The sequence below is a fragment of the Amaranthus tricolor genome, chromosome 17, assembly GCF_026212465.1.
Source record: "Amaranthus tricolor cultivar Red isolate AtriRed21 chromosome 17, ASM2621246v1, whole genome shotgun sequence".
NCBI classification, from domain to species: Eukaryota; Viridiplantae; Streptophyta; class Magnoliopsida; order Caryophyllales; family Amaranthaceae; genus Amaranthus; species Amaranthus tricolor.
The window spans coordinates 18,958,129-18,986,090 of NC_080063.1; the positions used below are offsets into that span (position 1 = coordinate 18,958,129).

At 34.6% G+C, this 27,962-nt stretch overlaps 1 protein-coding gene across 2 annotated transcripts in view; it reads left to right on the top strand.

Annotated features, from left to right (window-relative positions):
* The first annotated feature begins 868 nt into the window (after positions 1–868).
* LOC130804340 (protein SWEETIE) overlaps positions 869–27,962 on the top strand; it is a 36,866-nt gene continuing 9,772 nt past the window's right edge. The window contains exons 1-32 of one of the 2 annotated variants that reach the window (XM_057668742.1): positions 869–1,251; positions 2,257–2,464; positions 6,008–6,114; positions 6,388–6,627; positions 6,713–6,802; positions 6,891–6,978; positions 8,144–8,208; positions 8,774–8,878; positions 10,321–10,410; positions 10,504–10,584; positions 11,160–11,228; positions 11,599–11,724; positions 13,593–13,696; positions 14,266–14,398; positions 14,477–14,583; positions 15,600–15,710; positions 15,807–15,974; positions 16,121–16,207; positions 17,205–17,298; positions 18,170–18,238; positions 18,344–18,466; positions 18,556–18,624; positions 20,343–20,447; positions 20,597–20,685; positions 21,451–21,607; positions 23,026–23,175; positions 23,723–23,772; positions 23,946–24,045; positions 24,151–24,207; positions 24,864–24,931; positions 25,822–25,915; positions 27,449–27,672. In XM_057668742.1, coding sequence (XP_057524725.1) covers positions 1,081–1,251; positions 2,257–2,464; positions 6,008–6,114; positions 6,388–6,627; positions 6,713–6,802; positions 6,891–6,978; positions 8,144–8,208; positions 8,774–8,878; positions 10,321–10,410; positions 10,504–10,584; positions 11,160–11,228; positions 11,599–11,724; positions 13,593–13,696; positions 14,266–14,398; positions 14,477–14,583; positions 15,600–15,710; positions 15,807–15,974; positions 16,121–16,207; positions 17,205–17,298; positions 18,170–18,238; positions 18,344–18,466; positions 18,556–18,624; positions 20,343–20,447; positions 20,597–20,685; positions 21,451–21,607; positions 23,026–23,175; positions 23,723–23,772; positions 23,946–24,045; positions 24,151–24,207; positions 24,864–24,931; positions 25,822–25,915; positions 27,449–27,672 — 3,599 coding nt within the window. In that variant the 5' untranslated portion in view covers positions 869–1,080. Of the gene's footprint in view, positions 1,252–2,256; positions 2,465–6,007; positions 6,115–6,387; positions 6,628–6,712; positions 6,803–6,890; positions 6,979–8,143; positions 8,209–8,773; positions 8,879–10,320; positions 10,411–10,503; positions 10,585–11,159; positions 11,229–11,598; positions 11,725–13,592; positions 13,697–14,265; positions 14,399–14,476; positions 14,584–15,599; positions 15,711–15,806; positions 15,975–16,120; positions 16,208–17,204; positions 17,299–18,169; positions 18,239–18,343; positions 18,467–18,555; positions 18,625–20,342; positions 20,448–20,596; positions 20,686–21,450; positions 21,608–23,025; positions 23,176–23,722; positions 23,773–23,945; positions 24,046–24,150; positions 24,208–24,863; positions 24,932–25,821; positions 25,916–27,448; positions 27,673–27,962 lie in introns of those variants that run through there. The other variant, XM_057668743.1, reaches the window with a different exon arrangement.

Below are 27,962 nucleotides of genomic sequence, written 5' to 3' on the forward strand. Positions count from 1 at the left end.
TGTACACAGGTTGGAAAAGGATGTTTTAATTAATAAATTAAATGAGATATAGAAGAACTCAACACAAGGCTTCTGTTTAAAGCATTAGTTAATGTTAATGTTTTAAAAGACGTGTTAGATATCAAACAATTAAAAATCAGTTTTTTAAATATGAAAATTAATGTTTTAATTAATTTAGTTGAAATAATTAAGTCTAATTTGAGATTATATCAAGATGAGACCGTTTTAGATGAGAATTATATTTTGAATTTTTGATTAGAATGGGTCTAACTGAGTAACTGGGCTTTATTGTCCGATTTTATGAGTTCCATTTGAGTTTAATAGAAAAAAATCACGTTTATTTGCGTAATTATTTTTACTATAATTGTAATGCATTAATCCATATGTATTTTTGCAATAAATTTTTTCAAAAACTAGATTCAATATCAATACCAATTAAGATGTAAATTTACACTCATCTCTACTCGATGCCTTCAAATTTAGTATTAGACGCTACCTATCAGAGCAATAACATTAATAGGACATTCCGAGTATTGATTATATCAAATAATATTGTCGAAAATAACAAATTTACAAGTTATGTATAATTCAATTTTCTATATTCTACGTTAGAGAAGAATTTATCCTTATACTTAATACAAATTATTAAATAAAATGATCTTATAGTGAAACTACTTTTATTAGATTGAACTAGGTACTCAATACTTAATTACCTATTTAATAATTTAACTTTTTAAGAACAAATCAAACATTTAAAATATGTAGCGATCCTTTTCTTTCAAAAAATAAAAAATTCAAAATATCAAAGTTACAAATTGAGAACAAAACCTTTAAAAGTTAACTCGATTAATATATAATCGTTTTTGAATATCTAATACCCGAGAAAAGCGGGTACCCGATCATCCCAAGTCCCCCATTACTAATTGGTGATTTCCTAACCGGCGCATTTCAGTCCAACCTCAGTAAACTGAAAAATGGCGAAGCACCTACTACGTAGGAAACTGCAAGCAATTTAATCAATCGATCATTGTCTCATTTCTCTATAATATCATCTCAAGACAAAAAGCTTGGAAATCAACAATGGCGAAGAAGATTTCAATGCGAGCTGTGAATATACCACTCTCACAGTTCGGTGTTCTCGTTGCTCAATTAGAATCCATTGTCGCTTCCGCTGCTCATAAATCTCCAGATCCTCTTCTCTGTTTTGATCTAATCTCCGATCTCATTTCCGCCATTAATGACGAACCTAAGGTCTTCAATTCTCTACTTTGTGTTTTTATTTGATGCAATTAGATTCATGTTGCTGATAATTTGTTCAAATTCGTGTAGTTTAGCATTTATTCATATTAACTTTAACGCAAGGGATACAGTTGAAGGTTGTAATATGTCAAAATTCAGTTTGAATATTCTGCTTGTTTTTATTACTTTGACGATCATTATAGTTAAGGATATAGATTTAAGTTGCTGATATTGTACTCCAATTCGTGAAACTTCAGCATTTTTTCATGTCAACGTTAACGCAAGTTATACGGTTTTAGGTTTTATGATAAAATTCAGTTTGAATATTTTGATTGAGTGCTTGTTTTTTCTGATTTGACGTTTATTATAGTTAAGCAGAGTTTATTGTTTGATTTGAAGGTAAAGTAAACGTATCCTGTAGTTGTTTGCATTGTTTTTTATGTCTAATATTTGTTGCTTGAATGATGGATATAGATAGGGTTGATTAACGTATTGTTAGAATTTGTAGTGAAACTTATAAAAGTCACATGATTAGGGTTTGAATGTCCACAGACTTAAACACCGATCTTGAGACACAGCCACATCACATTTCTACTAATTTTAAATTTTCAGATTCATACATACAAGACTTCCTCTAGTTTTACACGACTCATTTCAAGCTCAATTTTAATTGTACCAAGCAAAAAATAAATAGATATTTGAATGATGAGTTGGCATGTTATTATCGAAATGACTCTTTATTTTCCAAGACTCAGTACACCACTCAACATTTTTTCTACATCACCATTGCTAGCAAAGAGTCAATTGCAAGACTCTCTCCAAAACTTGCATTATTCTTACCCTTGGTAAGTTGCTTAAGCTAAAGTATGGACAGCTATAGGGTGCATTCATTCTTCATGTCTGCTGTTATCAATTTGCAAATCAATATTTTTTATTAAGTTAGAATCTTCCGTTACAAAAATCTTTATGTTGAGGTTAGTTTTTCTTATAGCAAATGTACTGGTATAATTGTCTTAGGAGTCCATTATGTCATGGCAAAGAAAATGTGAAGAAGCATTGTTTTCATTGTTGGTTTTGGGTGCTCGGAGGCCGGTACGACATTTGGCATCAGTAGCTATGGCTAAAATTATTTGGAAAGGAGATCCTATTTCGATATACTCAAGGGCTAGCTCTCTACAAGGGTTTCTTGCAGATGGGAAGAGAAGTGATCCTCAGTGTGTTGCTGGTTTGTCATCTAATCATGAATTTATTGTGTTGATTACCTGCATATATATGGGTGGTATTGGTATTTTCTCTTAAATCACCAATGTATAATTTTACTATTACTTTGTATATTTTTCTTTGCACTTGCATTTTACTTTTAGTGTTTCCATGGCAAACATTGGTATAACCATTGTCATTTATGGTTTTTTTGTTAAAAATTTTGTTTAGAATACATTTCTTGGGTTATTACGATCATATTTAGACTTTGTTATTTGGCAAAAAGGTCATGGACTCTTTAAAAGTATTTAACAAAGTTATGTAAAGATAGTGTCTTTTAGTCTATTATACTTCAAGAACCACACCCAAATCACAATCCATTTGAAGTGTTCGATAAGTTTGATGAAGGATTATGATGTGGTTTTGAAAATGATTTTTCTCCAAAGGTATAAATGTGAATTTCGCAAATGGCATAAGATGTGACAATGGGTCACACTTGTTTTCAATTGTCACTAACCTGCACGACCTTCCTCTTTGTCCAATCTTGGGATCAACAATGAATGCAGATTCACTCACTAGGAGAAGATTTACAACAATGTCAAAGCCTTAATCCCAAAAGATTGAGTTTGAACTTTGGCTACATGGACCAATTCATCAGTTCCAATAGTCGTCCACATGGATTCTTCTTCTCCAAATATTTCGATTTTCTACCATCTCAATTTGTAAGTTTAGGTCATTTATATTCTTTTCCACTCCCATCCTCCAATTCATCTTTGGTTTTTCTCTCCCTCTTTTTAAGTCTCCTGAGCTCCAACTTTCTATCTTCCTTACCAGTTAGCAAATACTCGATTTTTACACATGTACAAACCATTTTAAACAATTCTCTTTTATATTTTCCTCAATATTTGAAACTCCTAAACCCTTCACTAGGAGAAGATGTAGAAAAAGTTATTGTAGGAAGATGGGGCTTGATGGTATTTATGATGCATATGTTAAGATGAATGAGTATACATACATTAAACGTTAAAATTTGAAATAAAGACAAAAACGCCTAAAGTTGCATATATTGATGACAAATTGAGAAACCATTTATGTTAGTTGGTCATGTTTAAAAAAAAAAAAAATCTTAGTTAGAAGAGTACAAGGTTTTAATTCGGAGTAACATAGAAAACAAAGAGGAAAATATGATACAACGTAAATGACAAAAGCAAAGATGACATTAAGAATTGAGACTTGCAAGAGCATATGAAAAATTCAATGGATGGGAATGAATAGATGAGGAGAATATACATAGATGATTATTGGAATCAATTTTGTAAGCGGTAGATTAGTATTATTAATACTTGATTGGATTGTATAATCTTTGTTGTCCATGATTTTCCACGTAAACTTGTGTTGGTTCATGTAGGCAACCTTAATTGTTGGAATTATGACTTTGACATTATAGTTTGTTGCCTTTTTTAATAATCTAAATACTCAAGTCATAAAATCTCGTAAGTGACAATTAAGAAACTAATATTTCACAAAAGCAAGTGTGATTCCTCCAAAACCTTTTAAATGAACAAATGCTTGTTATTATAGCTCAAAGTTGTTGACTTCCTAGCTTCGTAATGGTTGAAAAAAAACGATTAAAGGAATTTAATGAGTTGAAAACTCATGCATGAAGAAGAATAGCTAAACCTCTACATCTACATCTATTAAACAACAATAATAAATTTTAGCAATTGAAATTAGTTCAGCACTTTGCTTGGTTTAGAGCAAACTTCTTGGGAAATTCTTTAAGTCATTAAGAGTTTTGTCGTGCCACTTGGAAAATCATTTAGTCGTTGAATGATTGTTTATGAGAAATCTACGACCATGATTTCTCACATTGAATAGGTTATTGGGTATTTGTTGATAGCAATTTGAGATTTATGGTTATGTGGTTCCAATTGATTTTGACTCTAATTGCTAACTATAGAGGTTTAATGTTTCTTTCATTTTGATTGTTGATAGAAAATTGAAGAGATGCATAGGGTCTATTATGCCTTGGTTGTTTTTTCTCTTCTTGAAGATTGGGCTAAGCGAAAAGGATCATTGATAAGATGCGTGTAACCTAAAGATTTTTTCAGTTGAATTTTACGTTGGTGACTAGTGTTTGCTCTTTGAGATTTATTTGGTGCATGTATATGATTTTAATATGTTTTTTTTTCCAAAAATTCTTGTCCTATCTCTTTGAAATTTCCTTGCATTAGTGTTTTTGTTTTACGAAAATACAATAACATAGTCCCAATGCCATCTAAAAGGTATCTGCCGAGGGATGTAGCATAATTTTTCCTCCAAGATGAGACCATTTATAATGAGGTATTGACTATGATCATGTGTATTGACTTTTGAATGTTGGGTATTAAACCATTAACGATCCATTGGTAGTCGGTATTAAATGGTAATGAAAATTTAATCTTATTTTGGTGGGAAAATATCTTAACAAGTTTAATGGGCATGCTTGCTCTACTTCAATCATCTCATTTTTTTCACAAAATTCATTCTAATACATTACCATTTGTAGAGGTGGTATAAGGCGGTAATAGAAAGTTATGCACAATGTTTTTATGGTCAAAGTTTCATTAGCATGTGAATGATTTGGTATATTTCGTGAAAACTAACAGTACAAATAGTTTCCATTACCACCATTTAGTACCTACAATCAAACAGACCGTGAGTCTTTTATATGCTTAGAAATGGCTAGGCCTAGAGGTTAGAAGACAAAGATTGTGGCACAGGCTTCTATAGTGATCATTTTAATTATCTTTTTACTAATAGGTTTCTTGTGGTTTCTTTGCTGTGTTTCTCAATTCTTTCCTTTTACCGCTTACAAGTTGCATTTCAATTCTAAAACTTACTTTATAATTTTATAAATTTTGAAGGCACCTTGACCTTTGTATTGGTTTAGACTTTTTCCCTTCATCAAAGCAATTGTTCCTTCATACTTCCATTGTTGCAGGTCCAAGTATACAATAAAGTTTGAGCTATTTTTATTGTGTTCCGAAGATGTCTAATTCATTTTCCATTAGTTATTCGGACAAGAATGCAAAAGGAGTTATTTTAAAATGACGTTTTGATGGCCTTGTTGCTCTTAGTGATGCGAATTTTATAAGTTTCAGTATTACAAAATCTCAGATGTGGTAACAATCCGCATTGACCCGAAAATAGATTTGCGGTAGTTATTGCTAGTGAACCATTTTTGCGGTCTATGGGGATGGTTTTGCTGTCATTGCTGTCTATATTGTGGTTGCGGTAACCTCAAAAATCCTTTACAATGTGGTTGTAAATGCACTGTTGCTGTCAATAATTTTTTATTATGGTATAAATAGGGAAACTTACCACTTGCTTTATATAATAATATATTGAATGGAAAACCATCTTAGGATGTGGCTGTCAATTTTTTTGCTTGTCTTGGCCGAAGAGATTGTAATTTATATGTATTTGATTTTCTTAATGAGAAAACATGTGTATTTCTTATTTGTTTGTTTTTTTGGCTTGTATTATTGCTTATTCATGACTTTTTCTTATTCTCTGATACGTGAAGGTGCTGCTCAGTGTTTGGGAGAATTATATCGGCTTTTTGGTAGGAGGATAACCTCTGGATTCTCTGAAACAACAAGTATTGCCTCAAAACTCATGAAGTCTCATGAGGTATGTTGTTTTGCTGGTACTTACTGATTGTTTTTGGTTTTCTCTTATCACCATAGTAAAAAATTACATCTTTTGTATACATTTTACATAGTAATTTCTTAGCTAGTTGTAGCCTTTTAGGCTTTTAAATATCCTATGTTGATGCTTCTTAAATTTGCCATTAGCTAGGGAAAGTAGAGGGAGTTGAATGCCTAAAAACAAAATGCTAATATCATTTTTGAGGGCCAACTTTCAAAGTTATTGATCTTTTTATAAAAATGTATAATAATACAGGAGTATGTGAGGAAAGAGGCTCTACATCTGCTTCAGAAGGCTATGGACGGCTGTGGCGGTACCACTACTGCTACGACAGCTTATGCAGAGGTGTTTCGAGTCATCATGAGATTTGGTGTTGCTGATAAGTCATCTATTGTAAGAATAGCTGCTGCTAGATGTTTAAAGACATTTGCTAATATTGGCGGACCTGGTATAGGGTTTGCGGAACTTGATAGTTCAGCCTCTACTTGTGTCAAGGCAGATCCTCCTCTCTTGCTTTTTGATGCTGCTTCTCTGTTTATGGTCCTGTTAATCTATACTAAATGATGTTTACCTCTACCAGGCCTTTAATGATCCAATTTCATCAGTTCGTGACGCCTTTGCTGAAGCACTGGGTGCAGTTCTTGCTCTTGGAATGAATCCTGAGGCGCAGGTTTTACAATATTAATGCTTTGGGAGGGAATCAATTCTTTGCGTGTCTACTTTTTAGAAGGAAACTCAGCTTTCTTGTTCATGTACAGGTGCAACTGAAAGGAAAAGGACAACCTACACCAGCAAAGAAACTAGAAGATGGCTTGCAGAAGCACCTGGTGTCTCCATTTGTGAAAGGTATGTCATTCTCAGGGAATGTAAGCCATATCTGTCAATAATTGTGAAATTAGAAGCAAGAAAGAATACAATAGGATGTGGAGAAGGGAGAAGAAGTGTAAATTTTGAGAAATCATGATCTCAGATGTGTTATTGTGTTCAACTGCACTGGCGGAACGTGGCAGAAGCATAGCTTGTACACTCGAGATGAGATTATCTAGCCTTAAATAATCTGACACCATATCATCATAACAGATTAATATATGTAGGCAAGATGGTTGACTTAAATATTAGCTATTAGGTAACTAATTGGAAAAGTTAAATCAATTATGCTAAGTTCAACTTGAGAATAAATTACTGTGCATAATCTAAAGTGACCATGTTTCCTTTTGTCCTGTCACTGGCTGCTGTTGCTGACTAACCTTATTATGGGTTGCTTGACTGTAATAGCTCACTGTTGCTGTGAGTTAAGTGTTAAATTGATCATTTTTTTTTGTTTTGAGAGCTTTTGGCTGTAACGTGTGAGTTCCTTGCACTTTCTGCCAAGTTTTGCTGAGATGTTTATCTGCACATGAGAAGCAACTGACTTCTATCTAAATTTTTTGAGAAAAATAGCTTTTTTCTTTTGGTTGATAGAAGTTACAAGACATTAAAAATAAAGGTAACAGTTAATAAGGTGCAGAGAGTAATTGCTGTATTATTAATAAGAAAAGCCTGGTATTTTGGGTTAACTGGGTAATTTAAGAATATGTTATTCATTAAATATGATGTTTTTACTGACCCATTATTCCTTTTCTTCTTAAAACATTTTGGAAGGGTTCATAAACTATTGGATTCCTAGATTTTCTCTCTGTCCTAACGGGATAGGTTGACATCCAATATCTTGATTCTGAATAGATGGATTCAAATTTCAGTAATGTCTATCTTGATTTGACTTTATTATTGTAGTTTCGTTTTAAAATCTTTTGGTAATATCTGTGAGATCTGTTGTTTCCTTGATTTTGTAGATAAGTTGTGTCATGAATATTGTTAAGGGCTTATCCCTTTTGTCCTTGGCTTTCCTTTTATATATATTCTACACTCCTTATGTGTGTTTTTGTTATAAGTTCTTCCAAGATAGTTTTTTTATTTTTTATTTTTTTATTTTTTTTATTTTTTAATTTGACTTCTCTTGTTCATTCTGCAGCAAGCGGTATTAGGTCAAGGGATGTGCGTATCAGCTTAACTCTAGCATGGGTCTCCTTCCTGCAGGTTTGTAATAGTATTTTTATTTCGTTGAGTGAAGCAAATTTTTATAAGCAAAATGAGTACTTAATTATCACTGCACCTTCAAGGTGAAGCTTGGAAATGTTTTGGAGCTAATGTTTTTTTTGCATTTTTCTTTTGTAATAGACGTCTACAAGTTTATTCTTGCATCATGGCCATGACTTTTCCCACTTGGTGCATCTTCACTTTTGTTTATACTTCATATATAGGAAGATTTTAGTTTTTTGACAACTGCTGAAGCTTTGTACGGAAATTAGGAGCTGATGGTGGCTCTATCCTGTTCTTTGATACTATCCCCTTTGGCTTAAAGCTAACATGTCTTCCATGCCCTACATATGATAGTCTTATAGTCTAGAGGTGATCAGTTTATTAGCTCCTTTGGACATGGTTGTCAAATGGTTGACAGTACTAGGCTACTGTGCTATAACTTTTTTGCCATGTCTTCTCTGTAGTCATATTTTGTCTTTTGGAGCTTCTACTTATATGTTTACTTTTCATTTATTTGATTTTGTTCTTGTGCTCAATTGGCTTCTTGAACTGCAAATTCCAGACCATTCTTCTGAAGTACCTACATCCAGACAGTGAGCTTCAAGACTTCACATCACAAGTGATAGACATGCTTCGAGTGGATACTTTCGTTGATGCACAATCTCTGGTAGTCTTTAACTATATCAAATCTGCTAAACCTATTTTATTCCTGTTTTGGCCTTTGATTGTCTATTATACTGTTGCTGAACACTGCCCTTAGATGAGAAGCTTATCAGTTATCAGAAGGTAGTGAACATAGAACAGAAAGTACGAGTTTTTGTTTTCATGAGCCAATATTATGTAGGAAGTAATGTTGTACAAGCATATTAACACTTAGAACTAGGTTCATTGTTTTGTTCTGAATTTCTAAAATTTTAATATATTTTGTTGGAACTATTTTGGAATTTGTGCTGGAGAAATCTTCCATTGGGATTGGGGGACATGGATTAGGAATGATTTTTGGAGATTCTGATATTAACTGGGCAGGGGAAGGTTGACTTTCAAGTCCATGCTTTTAGCTAGCTTGGCTTTGTTCTCAATATCTGTCTTCAGCTGTCCAATTATTAATGTCATAAGCTAGAGTAATATGAACTATTTTACTGAGGAAGACATACGTTGGAATTGATAGTGCTGTGCATTCTAATAAGCTTTACGTTCCAGTCTTAGACTAGAAACAAAAATTTGAGTAGGGTGAGAATTTCAATATGTGATAAAAGTTTTAAGTATCATAGTATTCATTTCTTCTGATTTTTTTACGAATTTTCCTCCTTTTAAATAATGATCCTTCTCTTTTTCTGTAAATTAAATGAAGATGAAGACTTAAAAGTAGATATGAGAACTTTCTTATTGACTAGTTTCTTTCCCTCTATTTAGCCTCTTTTGAAAGTTGGGAGAGGAAGTATACAAATACACTTCTCTAATTTTTCTGAACTGGCTTGTGTTTTTGCTCGTGTGAAATTTAGTTGGAATTCCCTGTTAGATTCATTTCTCTGCAGTTAATGGTGTGCGGAGTTTCAAAATCTTAGTTCTATCCTTTCTTATTAGATAAGGCTTGCTTTGTTGTTGCTTTCTGTAATTAATGTTCATTTTGTACCCTCATTCATTAGTCATTATGTACACATTTCAGGCAAAACAAATTCTTGACCCTTGTTTTTTCTTGACTGCTTCCAATGTTTATTTTGACTTATAGCATGGAAGACTCACTCCATCCTTTGTCAACCACATGTCCTTTCAAGTTTGCTTTCGTAAGCAGGATAAATTAATTTTTGAATCTGAAGTTACTTATTGCCATGGTTGTTGTTTTAACTTCAATATTGTCATTATCGTTTTCTGTTGTCTAATGCTTGCAATACGTTTGTGTCTTCTGCAATTGTGAGTTGGTATGAATTGAAATTTACTTTGTATTAAGGAGTATACTCGATATAGCCAAACAAGATAATGTCCTTGCTATTTAGGATTTTCTAATTGTATGCATCGGTTTATATTCTTCAGCATGATTGTGATCCTGCTTATATTTTAACTTTTTGTTTTACTGTATGCTACTCACTGATCATCAATGGGTTTTTGAAGGCATGTGTGCTATATATTCTTAGGGTTGGTGTGGTGGATCAGATGATGGAACCTACTCAAAGGAGTGTCTTAGTTATTCTGGGAAATCAGGTTTGCTGGATTAGAATATGTTTTTCAATGGTTGTTACTGATGTTTTATTGTCTGTTTGAATTCATGCTAGTATATTTTCTGACATGTTGCAGGTTCAATCTCCAGAGAGCAGCCCCCCAATGAAGGTTGCTGCATTGCGTACTTTGTCATATACTTTAAAGACACTAGGAGAGGTGAGTCTAAGCTTATGCAAATTTGCTTTTGTCGATAAATACAACGTTAATCTTATTACACTTGATGTTTGTTGGTTCTCTTGACTGGATTGTTAATGAATCCATTTGTAAACACTAATATGAAGGCAATTTAAAATAGGTTCTGCTGGTAAGATGGTCACATCACTACTGCAGTTGCATGTTTTGTATCACTGAGTTTAGAGTTAGTATCAGAGTTAGAGAGGATGATAGGAAAGATACATGAGATTTTTGAAATTTAATAATTGAGACGATAAAAGATTATGGTGGAAATCAATTAATTTTTGTTTAAATATTATTAGATATTTAGAAATCATCATTTCTTGACCGCTGTAAGTACTTATAGTTTTCTATTTTCATAACTTTGATAATATCACACATGAGAGAGGTAGACTTGTGTGTCAACTCCTTTATCTAAATAATGGATGATTGTCCTTGTGTCAACTCCTTTAGCTCAAGCTTTATGTGATCCTTACTTGTTTGTCCTTGTGTTAGGATATCTTTTTCTGCTTATGTTGTGCATCGTAGCACTGTGACTAATTTTGTCCATAGTGTAGGTTCCATTGGAGTTCAGGGAAATTCTAGATGATACTGTTGTCGCTGCTTTGTCTCATCCTTCACAAATGGTATTGAATCTCGTTGTTTTTGTATTTTTTTCTATATATAATCAGAGTTTTGAATCTTGTGCATGGCCTGACATGAATGCTACAAGGGTAGTACCATACACCGTGGTAATGTACTCTATTGCAATGTCTCAAACAAGGTTACTGTTCAAAAATTCCCCAGCTTGAATTACTATAAATTAGTAGATATAAGTTGTTTTGGCCTATTATTGGTCCATATCAGGTATATCCACTACATCATTGGATCACTACCACATCTAAAACGTATTCATAAACTTTTTTTTGTCAATTTGGGTATCTGTGATTTATGTACCATTTGATCTGATTTCTATAAGTTACTTGCAATTCTACTTGTTTGTGCTCATAAACGTAGGTCCGCATTGAGGCTGCTTTGACATTGCGGGCATTGGCTGAAGTTGATCCTACATGTGTCAGTGGTTTGGTCTCATACGGTGTGACAATGCTGACTGCCTTAAGAGAAAGTATATCATTTGATAAGGTTAGAATAAGGCATGTTCAAGCATATAATGCAATTGCTTTTCTGTTAAATTATTGTAATTGTGATTCGGTTTATCCGTCATTTCAATTGTTTGTCTCTGCTTTTCTTTTTTTTTTTCTTCTTTTGGCAAGCACTTACTCTCTCCTTATTATCTTACCCCATAACTTTCCTTCACCCTAATGCCATTAATTGTCTCCGCCTCTCCGGCGTAGGCAGGGTTTGGGGGTCTGGGCCTGTGGGTTAGATGTGCACAACCCTCCCCTTGTAATAACAAATAGGTTTGTTTTGATTGAACTGTGATAGCAAACATCATTTACATATTTCTTGTTCATACTTATTTGACTCAATTTCAACACTGACATAATTCAGTTGAAAGATTTCGTATTAGGGAATAACGGAATAAGAACATACTTAAATGATTGTGAGGTTATCAGCCCCTTTTGGCTTTATGGACGTGTCTGGTATTAGGCATGTTTGTTGATGTATGCAGTTTGACCTACCTGGTTCTTCTATGATGACAAATTATTGGCAGTCTTGTTTCATTATTGAGCTTTCTTTCTGCCGTCATGATTGAAGATATGATGGTATTTTAATCTTGCGTAGGGAACAAGCCTTTTCTTATTCATTTCCTCGTTTATCCCACATTTCTCTCTTCACGATTCTCTCGTTTTCATCGTAGTTCCAAATGAAGTAGGTGGTTTTTCAAATCTTAAAAATCCATTCGAGGAATTTATAAGAACAAGAATTGAACAAGTTGACTAATATGGTGCAGGTGTAGTATTTCGATATGGTATGCTTTGGGGACTCTTTGGGGCATTTCACTTATAATCTTATTCAATTGTCTACGCTATTTCTTTTTAAAGCTTTCCCTTTATCCACCTAAATTATTATTCTTGATTGAAGTTGAGGGCTTTGTATGGACGATGTGCTTGAGGAGGCTCAACACTATTGATAATGTGCTGGTTCAGTAATTAAATAAGTGTGTCGAGATGTGTCTTTTTTATGCTTGAGAGTTTAAGATGTAAGCATAATCTCATTGTGAGGTGGCAAAGTTAAAAAAAGAAAAACTGTATAGGCTACTTGCAAGTTGTTATTTTTGGTGTTCAATGTGTGTCCACTTGTTATGGTGCACTTCCATGTTTTCTTAATTTTGGATAAAAACTCTTCAGATATTGGCTTCGCCATCTTAATAGTGCTTAGTGCAAAAACTAGGCCACATTGTATTGTATCAGCCTAGTTGTTAAGGTTCTAAAATCTACTAAATTGATACTACCTGCATTGTAAAGGAGTGGAAAAACCGTGTTTTAGGCGAGTTCAAGGATTATCTCATGGTATCGGCCATATTTTCTGTTACCCCATCAGCGTGACCGTTACCGCAATGGTGTTTTTGCACCATGTTAGGGTTTTATCACTTGAGAGGAGTGAGGGAAGTTTTATTTGGAAGATTTACTATGAGTTCATTTGCTTGGCCACTTTCTGTTTCGGTGCATTTGCATGCTAATCTTGCTTGCTTTGGAGTTACTTTTTTTTGCGTGCTCTTTCTTCGAACAGTGTAAAACCTAATTGGCATGCATTTTTTTATAGCTTCCTTCAGTAGATGCATTTTTGGCCACAATGTTTGCTGCTACTGTACCAGCTGTTTTCCCATTCATTTTGGATCTTTTGCTGAATATTCTGCCCGAATTACAAGTTACTTCTGTTTTTTAAGATAAAGCTTTTCTATTGTCATGGTTTAAGTCTTTCATTTTGTTACTGTTCTCTTTGCTGCTACATGTTAAAAATTTATCATCTTTCTAGAATATCTGATTGTCTATCATTCTTTTCCCAAACTTTCAATGTAAAACTCAAAGTTTAGCCATTCTACGCAGGGAAACACCTTAAAACTGGACCTTGATTCTTTACATGGACAAGCTACTTTACTTGCTGCTCTAGTTTCCATTTCTCCAAAGCTACCTCTTGGTTATCCGGCCAGGTAATGCTCAATTTTGTATTGCGTCGTGCAGGGGTTATTTGTTCAAACAAATTTTTACGTGGTTATGATCTTTGTAGTTCAATTTATGCTCAATTTACTTCAATTGTGCTGTAATTACTTTTACCATCTGTATGATCATCTATTTTACAACTTTATAAGAAAACCTTCAAACGCTCAAATTACATTTGTTCGTTAATCGTTTTTTGCTTTTATTGCCAGGCTTAGATATTGCTATTATATCTTTCAGAAAAGATACTATTTGCTTATTTGTGGCTGGACTACCACATTAAGCAAATTTGAAACTTTGAAGTTTTATTTATAAAAACTTCTGTTTTTTGAATTATCTGAATTCTTATGGAGCCTATGCCTTTACATTCTCCCCTAAAATCTAAAGATGACAATTGACAACCTCCAATTATATTTTTGTTCTTTATTTTTAGTCACCATTGTTAGGTTCACAATATGGGCGGCTTATGATCTTTGATGTATTCTTAAGTAAATGACCTTTTGTTTTGTCTCTTGGTTCTTTATTGGCTTAATTTAGCAAAAACATGCATATGTATTTTCAGGCTGCCTCACTCAGTGCTCGAAGTTTCGTGGAAAATGTTGACCGAGTCTTGTCGGAACCCTGAGGCTGCAGTTATTGTGAAAGAATCTGGATGGTTATTACTAGGTTCCCTTTTAGCATCTATGCCTAAAGAGGTACAACTTCATGCTTTTTAATCTTTTGTAGTCAAATTATGAGGTGCCCATCTATATACTATTTCTTTGTGCCTCCAGGAGCTTGAAGATCAAACCTTTGACATTCTTGCCTTATGGGCTCCCTTATTCAGTGGAAATCAAGAACTTGAAATTCAACATAGTGGAGATTTGGCTTCTAAAATATGGTAAGCCAATTGAGGACAATTTGTCTACTTTTGCTACTATTCTCTTAAAAACAATACCCCACTAAATTTGGAACCGAGATACATCTGATCATCTTAACTGTACTATATACTTGATACTGTAGCCGTAAGAGAAAAAGGGATTGATAATTTGATAGAATAGGAACAATGGCAGAGCAAAATTATGATTAGAAACCATTTCACAATTTGGATGCTAGTTATTATTTAGTATATGTTGGGCATGTCTAAAGAAAACTTTGTGATGCATGCTTAGAATTTTCTTGAAGTTTTTGTGTTAAATAGGTCCTGCAAGCGATAAAGTTATCGAGATAATCATGCAAAGGATAGCTCAAAAGCTCAAAGAGTAATCATGTAAAGGATAGCATAGAAATATGGCAAATATAGACTATTAAATGTAATCTATTATCACCAGACCTGTTTTCCTCTCTAGGCCTTGCTCATCGGAGTCTACATTTGACCAATTCACAATCTTTATGTCATTGGTCTTGTGTGAAATTATCTTCTGTTCAATGAAAGTCAGAGAAGTTGTCTGTTTGGATTGGTCAAGGCAGACATTCTCAGCCTATTTCCTTGTTTCTAAGATTCATGGCTGGTAAGCTTATGCTGCATATATTTAAAAGATTAGCTACTAACATGTTTGCCTTTTACTTCATATGATTCTTGTTTTCAAGAAGGAAGTTTTAGCGTTTGATTTTTCCCATGTGCTCTGGAAGAGATCTTTTGTCCTCCCTCCCACTCCCTTCTCTAAAACACCTGGCTGGTGCAAAAAGGTGGTGGCAATGAGCTGTGGAACTAGCATCGAGCTTAAACTGAGCTCTTTTTCTTTTCCTTCTTCCTTGATTTTGAGTTATTAGAAGGGAGACGAACATTTTAACTGTTAATAGTTAATTTGTGTATGTTAGAAATAATTTCATGAGGTTGCTCTGTTTTCCTTGTTGCTAATTTATAAAATGCTGTGAACTTATTGCTAAAGTTTGCATGAAAATTGTGTTTCTCAGTGTGTGGTCCGCAGCTATAGATGCTCTTACAGCATTTATTAAATGTTTTCTTTCTCCAAAGGCTGTGAATTATGGGATTCTTCTGCAGCCAGTGCTAGTATATCTTAGCAGGTACTTAGTATTCCAATTGAAGTTCTGTTCAACCTGCCCAAATTACTTTTGGGTTATTGTCCAACGTACTGACTATTTTTTCGGCATTTTGAACAGTGCATTATCACATGTATCTTTATTAGCTTCTAAAGACTTTCCTGGAACAAAAGCTGCTGTCGACGTGCTAATAATAAGGACATTAATAGCATATCAGTCTCTCTCTGATCCAATTGCTTATAGAAACGATCATCCTAAGCTTCTCCATCTATGTAGTGGTCCATTTAGGTATTGCCATGCAAAAATTTTCATTTTGTTTGAGATGTTGATATGTTTGTTTGATTTTGTTCTATGCTTCTCTTTTGCTTTTATGGTACTTTATATTCATTGTTGTCACTGTTGAAGAGTTGTATCCTTGTTTACCTGTATCACAGGAATCCTTCCTCTTATGAAGAAAGCTCATGCTTGAGACAGCTTTTAGACAAAAGAGATGCTTGGCTGGGCCCATGGATTCCTGGAAGGTAATTATACTCCACCCAGTTCTTTTTTTATGCCTCTCTTATGTATTGCTTCGAATAGATTTGTTTTGATTATTATGAATTTTCATTTCCTTATGCCACTCTTTTGTCGTTCTACCATAGTTCAAATATACAGTTTCGGTCGTGGTAACAGTAACGATCGTAAAGCGGATTTTGCAGACAATGCGGATGATTTCACGATTAATACGACCTATATTTCGGTTACAGTGAACTAAAAAACCTTTACTATACGGTCGCGATGTGGTGATGCAACCTTGTTTTTGCACTATGTTATCTACTAGTTTTTATTGATAAGAAGTTTGATAATACCAATTAATGCAATCCTAACGGATGGGTCCGAGTGCATATATTAGTTATTTATCTCCTTTGGTTGTTCACAAAGATCCACTTCCTCCTTAAACTTCTATCTATAATCTAGTGCTATATGCTTTTGAAAAATTTTCTCATACTTCCTCCGCATTTATTTACTTGCAACCATATCTAACATTTTGTGAGAGAAAACAGCAGACCATGTTGCAAGTAAATAGAACCAAATGAAGTTATCTGTAACTTTTTCAAAGTCCTCTTTGGCCTTTTTAGCATCTTCAAAAATCCCTTTAACCCAATTCTATATTTTCCTTATGGGTGCATCTTCTGGTTGACATCCTATATGCTGAAATCTACATAGTTAATTTTTGGTGAACTTACTATCAGTATCCGCAACTAAAATTTTTCTCTAAAATCCTCATTCCTAATTCTTTATCTCAAGGTATTCCCAGTCTCCCACACATCAGCCTTAACATGTGAATCTTTGCCACATTATCTTAATTCGATCCTTTCATAAAGCTCAACATTTTCTACCGTGTAATAATGCTAATACCTGTAGAATTTGTACTTCAACCTTCTAGAAGAATGATCATTACAAATGAGATGTCAAATGTAACTTTGATATTATCTCCCGTCTCATCTCTCTGATGTTTATTTGATTGTAATCATGAAGGGATTGGTTTGAAGATGAGCTTCGTGCATTTGAGGGTGGCAAAAATGGTCTCATGCCCTGTATTTGGGATCCTGAACTTCCAAGTTTTCCCGAGGTAACACTCTTTTTTGAAATATGTGTGCGTAAGCAATCATTTTAAGTGATGTTTGGGCAATTTGAGATAAAGACTTATGTAAGGTTAAATTCCTTAACTTTTATTCTTTCGGGAACAAGATATTGGCAACTAATGTTCTATTGCATATTTGCAGTAAATAGATCAATATTTCGAGTACCGATATTTATGTTAGTGTTAGAGCCAAAAACAAACATACTGGTGCACGTTCATATGAGAGTAGCTCATCAAAATCTGTTGTTCTTTTTTGCTCACTTGGCTTATAGGATTAGTTCTTTTTCACAAAAGACTAGTATTTCAAATATGGGGCTTTGATGTTTTCTTGGAGAACATGCTGAAAACATGGCAAACTTAGGGGTCTGGGTTTTGGACGGTGGTGCTGTGGCAGGGAGATGAGGGGGGAGCAAGTGGGAGAGATCAGTATTCATTAGGAGCTGCAGATCCTTATCTGCCTGCAAATGGGGGTTTACCACTCGCTTTTGGTTTTCTATCTGTCAGTGTATTCAGCTGTTTGTCTGAAGTTCAAGGATGGGTTTAGGGCTATGGAAGTTGTGGTTGTGGGAAGATCAGAGCAAAGGAGGGTGGATTTGTCTACTTTAGTGGAGAACGAATCTTTGGAACTTCTAATACTGTTACAGTGTTGCCTATCTAGTTACTTTTTTAACAATCTGAAATTTCCTGTATCGAGTTCTTATCTCTTGCCCACATACTGTTCCCATTTTAGATCTAGATACTACTTTGGTGGTTCTGTTATTTTACCTATAGTTCCACTCTCTTTTTCTCTCACCCTTTTCTCTTTAGGTTTTATTTGTTTATTTGTTTGTTTATCTTGTGTTCTATTTCCATCCTGTAGCCGGAGAGTGTTAATAAGATGCTTGTCAACCAGAAGCTTCTGTGTTTTGGAACAATGTTCGCAGTTCAGGTGAGGATGTTGAGGTTGCCTTTGCAGCTCTTTTCAAGGGATATCCATCAATGAGTACTTTTTATGAATACTTATTGATAGTGGGATTATTTCTTTCTCATTCAGGATAATGGTGGGATGCGATCATTGCTTGGAGTGATCGAGCAATCTTTTAAATCAGGGAAAAGACAATCATTGCACGCAACCGTTGTTAACAACATATGTGTTGGATTGCTTGCTGGCTTGAAGGTTCGCAATATATCTTGCAGAAGTGTAGTGTTTCTTTTATTTAATTTGCTGCTTCTGCTTCATTTAAACCCTGTGGATTTTGTTTTCAGGCTCTGCTTTCTCTCCGTTCTCAGCCGTTGGGGTCTGAGATATTAAACCTGCTGCAGAATATCTTTCAGGTAATTATTTAATGTGGCTGCTTGGCTAGCCGTTAACATTCAGGTCTTTACTCTTTACTTTTGTTTTCTTTTAATCTACTGAATCCATTTCACAATAGAACTATATTTTTATTTCTTAGTAGTATAAGACAACCAAGGAATTTTAAATGTACATTTCATTCATCTAGGAAGTTCTCGACCATACACTTTTTCAATTACAAAAAACCACTTCCAATTATTAAAGAAAGAACAAAAATAATTGTCAATCATTTTTAAAAACATGTTTGGATCCTTATCGGAGAGAGAAAATAACATATACTCCTATTTGTTTAAGTTAACCTGATTTAGAAGAATGTGTTTGATGCCACTGTTTGGAGGGGTTTTGCTCTGAGGTTTGGTCCTTTGCCTTCAAACCTTTTACAGAGGCTCAAATAAAAGTCTTGACTTTTACTTTTGTCAATCTGATATCACTGAATTAGCATTTATTGTAGTGTTTCATCTTATCAAAAGCTTCTGTCACCAGCTTAAGGAGATGATAGTTCACCAAGGTGTGTGGATTGTTCTCTGACTTAGTAGGCCTTCAAGTAATAGTTCAGACATAAAAACTGCTTGCGACATCATTGGAATGAACACTAATCGACAATGGTTGACAAAAAATAAGTCTAAGAAACAAGCAACAAGTCATCTCTAGACTGCGTCTTAGTTATTACTTGTATAGGGGACTATTTGGCTTTTAATAAAACATGTGAGTTTCTTTCTTTGGCAATTGTCATTAAACTTGTTTGTTACGAGATGGGTCCATCCATGCTCTTTAAAATATACTTTTGTAGCTTAAATAAGAAGAATGAAGAAAGTTTGGCTTGTGGAAATGTGGAAGATGGTTCTGTTAGCAGTTTATTGGTGCACTTAAAAGTTAAAGAGAAAGTAACTAACAAGATTTATAGGGTATAGCTTCTTGTCAAGGCTTCAAGCCTTTTTTATGACTGGGGTTGACTTTTTCTGAGCTATATTAGACAAATCTTGATTTTGTAGATAAATTGCTTCATGGTAGGCAGCTTCAAGGCATGAGTCTTTCTTGGCGCTATTTAGCATTTGGGTGTCTCATTATTGATGCCTTGCTGATGTATATATTTATCATCCATCCAAATATAATACATTTTGGCACCAAATAAATTCATATTACTTTTTTATTCTTCTTCTTTCTTTTCTCCTTGCTGTATATCATTTCTTTCCACACGAATTCTTCACGTGTTGGTTGTGATTTATCGCTTCCCTTGTGATGTGAAGCAACTTGACTCTCTATGTCACCACCAGCGCCTTGCACTGCGATCAATGTCCAGTAACGATAACAGTTGGGATTGCTTTCTAACATTAGAGTATTAGACATAATGGCAGTGATGCCCGTCTTTTAGTTTGATTGAATCAAGCCAAAGGGGAAAAGGAAATGGAGAAGAGATGAAAGAGAAGATATATCAACGTCATAGCATGATGATTGATCATGACTGACATCTGGATGAGTTGATGATCTTGTGCGACTGCAAATGAGATGATTTGACTTTTGGGGATCTAAATAAGATCAGTTAATTCAGTTTCGTGGGGCTTCATATTATTAATTTCATCATAGAGCAATTTATTTGGTTACTTTCTTGTTTTATGGGAAACATAAAATATATGCTTCAGGATTAAAGGTTAATATGATTGTCTTGTCAAGAAAATCATTATGAACTCATTGGTTCCAGAGTATTCTGGCAGAGGGCGATATATCTGCATCTGTACGTAGAGCATCCTGTGAAGGTCTTGGACTATTAGCTCGCCTAGGAAGTGATACTTTTACTGCAAAGATGGTCAGTTTCACATTCGTCTGTTACTTGTTCATGACTTCAAATTCTTTTTGGCTCTATTTTGTGTTGTGCTGACATTAATTCTACTTCTTTCCTCCTTGTATTTATTTTGCTTGGCCTTTGTATCATGCCGGACTTTGGTATCCTACCAGACAAAGACTCTCCTTGGTGATCTGGTAGGTGCAACAGATGCAAGCTATGCTGGTTCTATTTCCGTGGCACTTGGTTGCATCCATCACAGGTACACTAATATTTTCACTCTCTACAGGAATTACTTTATTTCTGTCCTCCAAAGACATATGACTCCTAATTATATTGAGAATTTTTTGAAGTGAAATGTATAATTGAGATTTTGTTTGTGATTAGTTAATATCGTTTTATTTACTTCTAGCTTCTTAGCTTGGTACGAGTATGTTGGGTGATGCATTTACGCAACCACTTCAATTTTATACTTGTATAACTATTTTGTATTACCTTTTGGATTTGTGAAGGTTTCTTGGGAATTTAAAAATGAGATTTTACTGTTGTGTGAATCCAGTTTGGAAGTCTTGTAGAAATAAATGCCAGTTTTAACATTTAATAACTAAGCCATAGCCTATGTTATTGTCATCACCTAATTGTTAAAAACTTATGTGAACCATCTAGGCTTCTTTTCCTGTTTGAAGCCAGTAAGACAATTGACCAAGCCTTCATCCACTAGACGTACGTTGTTGGATGGATTCTTTAGCTGAGACTTAGCGTGAATCTGATATTACATAAGTTTCAAATTGAACTTGTGTGCTCTTGCTTTGTCAGATCTTCGGGTTTATTTGTGTTCTCATTTATGACAACACTTTTCTAAGGCGGCCTTTGGAGGGGGAGGGGGAGGGGGGGGGGGGGTATTTCAATATTTCTACAATCCCATTTCATTCAAGTAGCAGCATAGAAACATAGTATGAGTGTATGTTTATGACCTCTTCTGCTTCGACACTTCAAAGAAAATTTCAATATCTTCTCTTTTCTGCAGTGCTGGTGGTATGGCATTGTCAAGTTTGGTGCCTGCAACTGTTAGTTCAATTTCAGCGCTAGCAAAAAGTTCAGTGGCTGGATTACAAATCTGGTCCTTGCACGGACTACTTTTAACAATTGAGGCTGCTGGTTTCTCATATGTATCTCATGTTCAGGTAGCTACCTTTTTGTAAGCTTGTTATTGGTCTATCATCCTATTATAAAGCTTTGGCTGTTGCTTTTCTAGTTTTCTTTTGAAAGCTATAGTCCAATAGCTGTCATTTGATCATATTGTAGAAACTTAATTTTAAAACGCATGAGGTATATTAGTGGTGGTTTACTAATACTATACTACGCATTTTCTAGGCAGCAGCTCCATACTCCATTAGAGGCATCAAGCTAGCTTTTTTTTTTTTTTTTCTTTTTGTACAAATCGGTCATGTTGAGTGTAGTAGGAATATTCATCTTGTTCAAAAGCAATTACAGGGAAATTTGTACTTGTGGCACACTAGGCGTGAATGGCCATTCACAACTTGAAATCACAAGTTTGCAACTGTGAAACAGTGAGGGCTGGGTTGTTTCTGATTAAGCATAAAAGGTCTAGTGGATTAAATGTGAAATCTGCAGCCTGTTTTTGCATACAGAATCTTTGATTATAGGCATTGTGCCTCACTTCAATGAGGGTTGTGGTTTTGCCCTTCATGCCTAGACCGGAGAAGCACATCGCCTTAGTGCGGTTTGAGCCCGTTTTAACACTAGCGAAATAGTTGAAATGTATTGAATGCTTTCCGGGAATCCTTTTTGGTAGAGTTTTTCCACTTTCTTGAAGGTTTTTTCTAATCCTGTCTCTTTATTGGCTATTGTGCTTGCCTTGCCTCTTGCTTCTTCTGCTTCTTCCCATTCCGCGCTCCGTTTTTTTGGGTGGTTTAAGAAATGATTGAAGGTTAAATTCCTGCTGGGGATATGCAAAAGAGAAACTTTTGTCTTGCTAGGTAGGATGAATCATTTGATTACCTTCTTCCCATTCTTCTCTCCTGGTGACTGTGTGGTAGGATGAATCATTTGATTACCTTCTCAGGTTCATTTTCTTTGGAACCTGTTAGTTGGTTTGAGATAATTCAGGTGTAACATGGTGAAGCCAAATAGGATCTTAAGGCTTGGAAAAGGAGGATTACCGAAGGGCTAGGTCGCTGAAGTATGTAAGCTAGTTTCTTTGGTGTTCAGGTGGTGGTGAGAGGACGGCAGGAATTTTTTCCGGAAGGTGGACCTGATAGTTGGGAATCTGTGTTGCACTGCCATTTGTTCAGCTTGGCTTTTGAATAATGGTTTTCATTGCAGCACAAAAGGGCAGCTTTTTTTCTTTTTTCTTTTAATCTTATTTATCATGCTGCTTCTCTTGCACATGAGAGACGCCCTTTGGTGTTTGATATTGTTGTATTCCATTGATTTTACTAAAACAAAATTTTCTCGTTTTTTCTTCTTATGTCTTGTTTAAACTTTCTGAGTATCCGGTGTTACCTTTACCATGCATGGTGTGTATTTCTACGTCTTTCTACCTCATGGATATGCAATAATTTTTGGTTCAAAATCATAGGCAACTCTTAACCTTGGGCTGGAGATTTTATTGTCCGAGGAAAATGGATGGGTGGATCTTCAGCAAGGAATTGGGCGTCTTATAAATGCTATTGTTTCCGTACTTGGTCCCGAGCTTGCTTCAGGCAGCATTTTCTTCTCACACTGCAAGGTATTGTAATAATTAGATGCATTATGGTAATTGTTCTCTTTGGACTATTTTCCTGTATATACTTCAGGCACCGTCTTTCCAGCAGTTTGAGATAATAGTAGGTTTTGCTGCTCTGTCATTGTCTCTCTCTCTCTCTCTCTCTCTCTCTCTCCCCCTCTTCAAGGGACTCTCTTTTTAAGCTTCATACCTTTAAGGCGTTTATCGTTTATGATGGACCATAGAAAATGATGAAATTCTGTTTTCTCAGCATCATATGACTAATAATAACCACCTTTATACCATACGTAAACAGGATTATGCTCAAGAACAGTAGAAGTAATAGTTGTAGATTCCCTCTAAAGTAACATTTTGGATTAATGAAAAGTATAGGCAACAACGATGTTCATTATATTTGCCAATTTTGAAAGTTAGTATAGTGATGATAACTTAGACTGAAGCATATATTATTTTTTGAAGAATCCCCATCCAAATTCATTTCTTTTGATTGTCTGTTGTCAATGAATAATATACTTGCTTATGAGGTTGTTTTAATAATTATTTTATTCAGTCTGTGATTGCAGAGATTAGCTCTTGCGAGGAAACTGCAACTCTCCTTGAGTATGTCACCTAAGTTATTAATTACCTTGATTTATGATGTTGTTTCTGTATTGGTTCTGATTCTTCATTTATATTCTGGAGAGCATGCTTTAATACTTCTTTGAACACATTCTTTTCTTATATGGATCTGTATTGTTTCGCTGATACAAGTATGATATACCACTTTCTTGCAGGAATGTACGTTTTACTCAACAGCTAGTTCTTTTTGCACCCCAGGCTCTTTCTGTGCACTCTCATGTGCAAACTCTTCTTCCAACTCTATCCTCAAGACAGGTGCTCTTTTTTGGTGTTAGTGATGTTCTCTTTGCTCCCTTTCCTACCTTTAGGTCTCACATTATCTATTTTCCTTTCTGAATATGTGATTGGTCTTTGTGACAGCCAACGTTAAGGCATCTGGCTATATCAACCTTGCGCCATCTTATAGAAAAGGATTCGGTAAGCTTTGAAGATGACTTTGACAAATGCTGAAGGTTTGCGGTATATAAGCCAATTTTGCAAAATCTATTTCATGTTGGAATTTGACATTGAAAGATGAATGCTAATTGCTAATCCATAGATTTGAAATTATGCCCCTAGATTCTTTGATTAAGTGCTAGGCTGCTAGCAGCGTGATCTTGCCATTTCTGCAAGAGAACATGCATCTACAATCGAATTTGAGTGCCATCGTTTAACGACTACTTCCTTGCCTTCTACCCTTTAGTCATTCATGACCCCTTCTCACTGCTGCCTCTTTTACTGCTTTTTACCCATGGTTCATATCCAAGAATTTTTTTGGTCATTACTCAGCATGTTTTCATTTATTTTTGTGATTATACCGCATGTTTTTTTGTATCTATTTTTGAATTAGGACACAAATTTTGTTATGGCATATTTGTGCTTCTTTGGATATCTGAAACTGAATTCAGGCTTCTCAAACTTTTCTTGATGCCAACAGCATATTTTTCTGTAATCTTTTCTGACATTTTCCCAATCTTCTATATACTTTATATCTGTTGCATGACTTAATAGTATCCCAGGGTCGTAACATTATATTCTTTTTGTCCCCTGCAAAATCTGATGACTAGCTGATCATATATTCTGATATGTTTCAGGCTTCTGTAATTCAAGAAAAAATAGAGGAAATTTTATTTCACATGCTGGATGAAGAAACTGATGCGGAGTAAGAGAGAACTTTATTATGAAAATGTTATTTATAGACATCGTTTGACTGCATTCTACTGCTCATTTATAGTTGTAATTTGAGGTTCTATGAATTGTGTTTGAAATTTCTTTTTGGCATAGCCTTTTCGGAGTCCTAACCTAAGTCATGCTGGTGCGGAGAGTAGGGGAACTAGGGGGTGGGGCAGGGTATGTAGAATCAGAAAGGCTGTGTACCGTGTACCATATTAAAATGATATGGATCTTAGAAGGACAACTTTCTTAATATGGTTTATTATGGTGACTTGCCATTATCTTATTCCTCTAATTTCTAACAAGTTTTTTTTTATTTTTTTTATTTTTATTTTTTTTTGGATTTAGCTATCATCATTGTCCCAGTTCTGATCACGATATCAAAAATAAGATTGTTGTTACTTTTATTCTTTTCTATCTTTTCTATTATTAGCATTAGTATGTTGTCACCTAAAATAAAATTAATATTTTTATCAATTAATCTTCATTTCTACTTCTATTATCCTTTTACGAGCATCTTTAAGTTTATGTTTCTCTGTTTGTCTACACCAGTTAGTTTTATGGTGCATACTTGTGAAGCATTCTTGTAGAGTTATTTGATTGACAGGATTTACAATCCAACTTTTTAGTTTGCTTTATTTGATTTTGATTTGCTGATGGTTCTATCTATTTTCTTATTTGGGTTGGCATTTACAGTATTATTATTTAAGGATGAGGGTGGTCACAGAGAGAAACGGAGAGCAAATACATGTTTATGAAACGCAAGAGGTGCCATGGGGATTTGGCAGTGGGTAGAAATATGTTTTATGTTTGGGGATGCATGATTGCTATGGTTTCAGATTCAAGCTTAACATGTGTCTCATTTATCTGATTTCACAGGATTGGGAACTTGATTCGATTAACTATAATGCGCTTGCTTTATGCATCCTGTCCCACCTGCCCTTCTCACTGGATATCAATATGTCGAAAGCTGGTAATGTAAACTCGGTGAAAATTCCCCCTCCACATATCTTCTTGGTAGCCAGTAGAAAAGGCCATATTGAATGTTTGATGCGAGCTTGCCAACTGTAACCATTTTTGTTTCTACATATTAGATACTGATCCTGGAAATACTTTTATATTTAAGAAATAAATATTAAGATGTCACTGGTCAAGTCAATTAAGTTTGGGAGTTAAATCAGGTCTTATTATGCAGAAGGGAGGGAATGATATTTTAAGACTCAATTAAATTTTTTACTTTTTCTGAGAATATTGAGTTGCAAATAAAGTATTCAAATAAGGATCAAGGTGGTGTTTATCCTTGCAGACCACACTCTGCTATTTTAGGCAATGATTGTTTTAAGTTTAGGCAGAGCATACAATAATGTTTGTGTTGTCATTTAAATTCAGGTTTAATAAGTTTAGACATGTATAGTTCAAGTGTGTTCAAGTGAAATAAACCGACTATGGAGAAAGGGTGTTCAAAGCGCGGAAACCATTTTCATAAAACACCCTATTCTTAAATCAGTTCATCTTTCTTCATATGTTTGATCCACCAAAAGCAGCACAAAGAGTATTGACAAAGTTTCCCTCTTTAATTCAAAAACCATGCTTTACACCTTTATAACACATTATAAAAACATTTGGAGACATGGATCTAGTTGACCATTGCAATTGCAAGCTGTCTGTAATAATACCTTGTCTTCATAGTACTGTTATTTGTATTAAAAATAATTGGGTTTATGGATATCTTTGGGATCTGGAGTGTTCAGTTAAGAAGGAATTTGAATAGAAGTTTTCTGATGCATTAGCAATCAAGATTATTAATCAGGTTTATGTTTTAAAAGATGAAAATAATTGAATCCCATTAGAGAGGCTCTGGCCTCAGGGATTTTATCTTCTGAGGCTCAAGTTCCTTTCTTTCCATATTAAAATGAAGATCAGGATTCATTGTCAATTCACTGTTATAATCATGCAGGAGGGTTGGAGGTATACGACCTTACCCTCACAGAATCATAGAGGTTGTTATAATCTGGGAAAAGAAAAAAAGCTGTAATCAATCCCCAAATTCAGAAGAAAAATGGATAAAGACGATTTTCGCCTTGCTATTTTTATTCCACAAAGTCTCAAACATCCAAATTTTCTTTTATTTTTTCTTGTGGGGCATATTAAAGTCTGCTTGCTATTACACATTTATTGGTTGTTTGTTCATTTAAGAAACAAAAGCATGTTTTTTGAATTGATTTTTATTGAAGTTTATTAAGTAAATGCTTGTCTATATCATCAAAGTTACATATATAGTGCTAGGCTTCCAGCACTCTTTTTAAGAGCCAACAATTATAAAAGTGCTTACAAAAATCGTCAATTAGCTAGCTAAAAAAGTTATTTTTGTTCAATTTAATTTTTGTCGACTTCACAAAAGAACTGAACATCCGATTAACCTTTCCTATATCTGATGCTGCATGATGTTTCTGTTTTTTTATATGATTTTTTACATTGTCATTTTCACTAATTCAGTTGCGTCCAGGTACTTGCAACATCATCTAGAGATTCTGTAATTAACAGCGGCACTGAACAAGATTCGATGAATGCTTCTGAAGGTGACTTAGGATTAGGTCTTGGAGAAGATGATGAAAATATGGTTTCTAGTGGAAAGTCCATTCCAAATGAAAATTATTCATTGGATTCGTTCAGTTTGAATACTAAAAGAGAAAAGCATCTTAGATACAGGACACGAGTCTTTGCGGCTGAGTATGTTCCTTTGCATTCAACATTAATCTCTTCTGTTATTTTTTGCCAATATTATCAACTGCTGTCACAGTAAATTTTTCTTGACAGAGTTGATTTATTCAGCTTGTATAGGATTTCTTTAGAACGATGAGGTTGTTAGGAGAAGATAACATATTTCTAATATATGAGACCATTCTTGTGATGTTTTAAGGCGATTTATGGTGTGCTTATATCTTTAAGCTACTATTAATGGGCTAGGATTGGATTGTAAGCAAAGAACTGCTGGCTTATCAAATTTACTGGATGTCGTG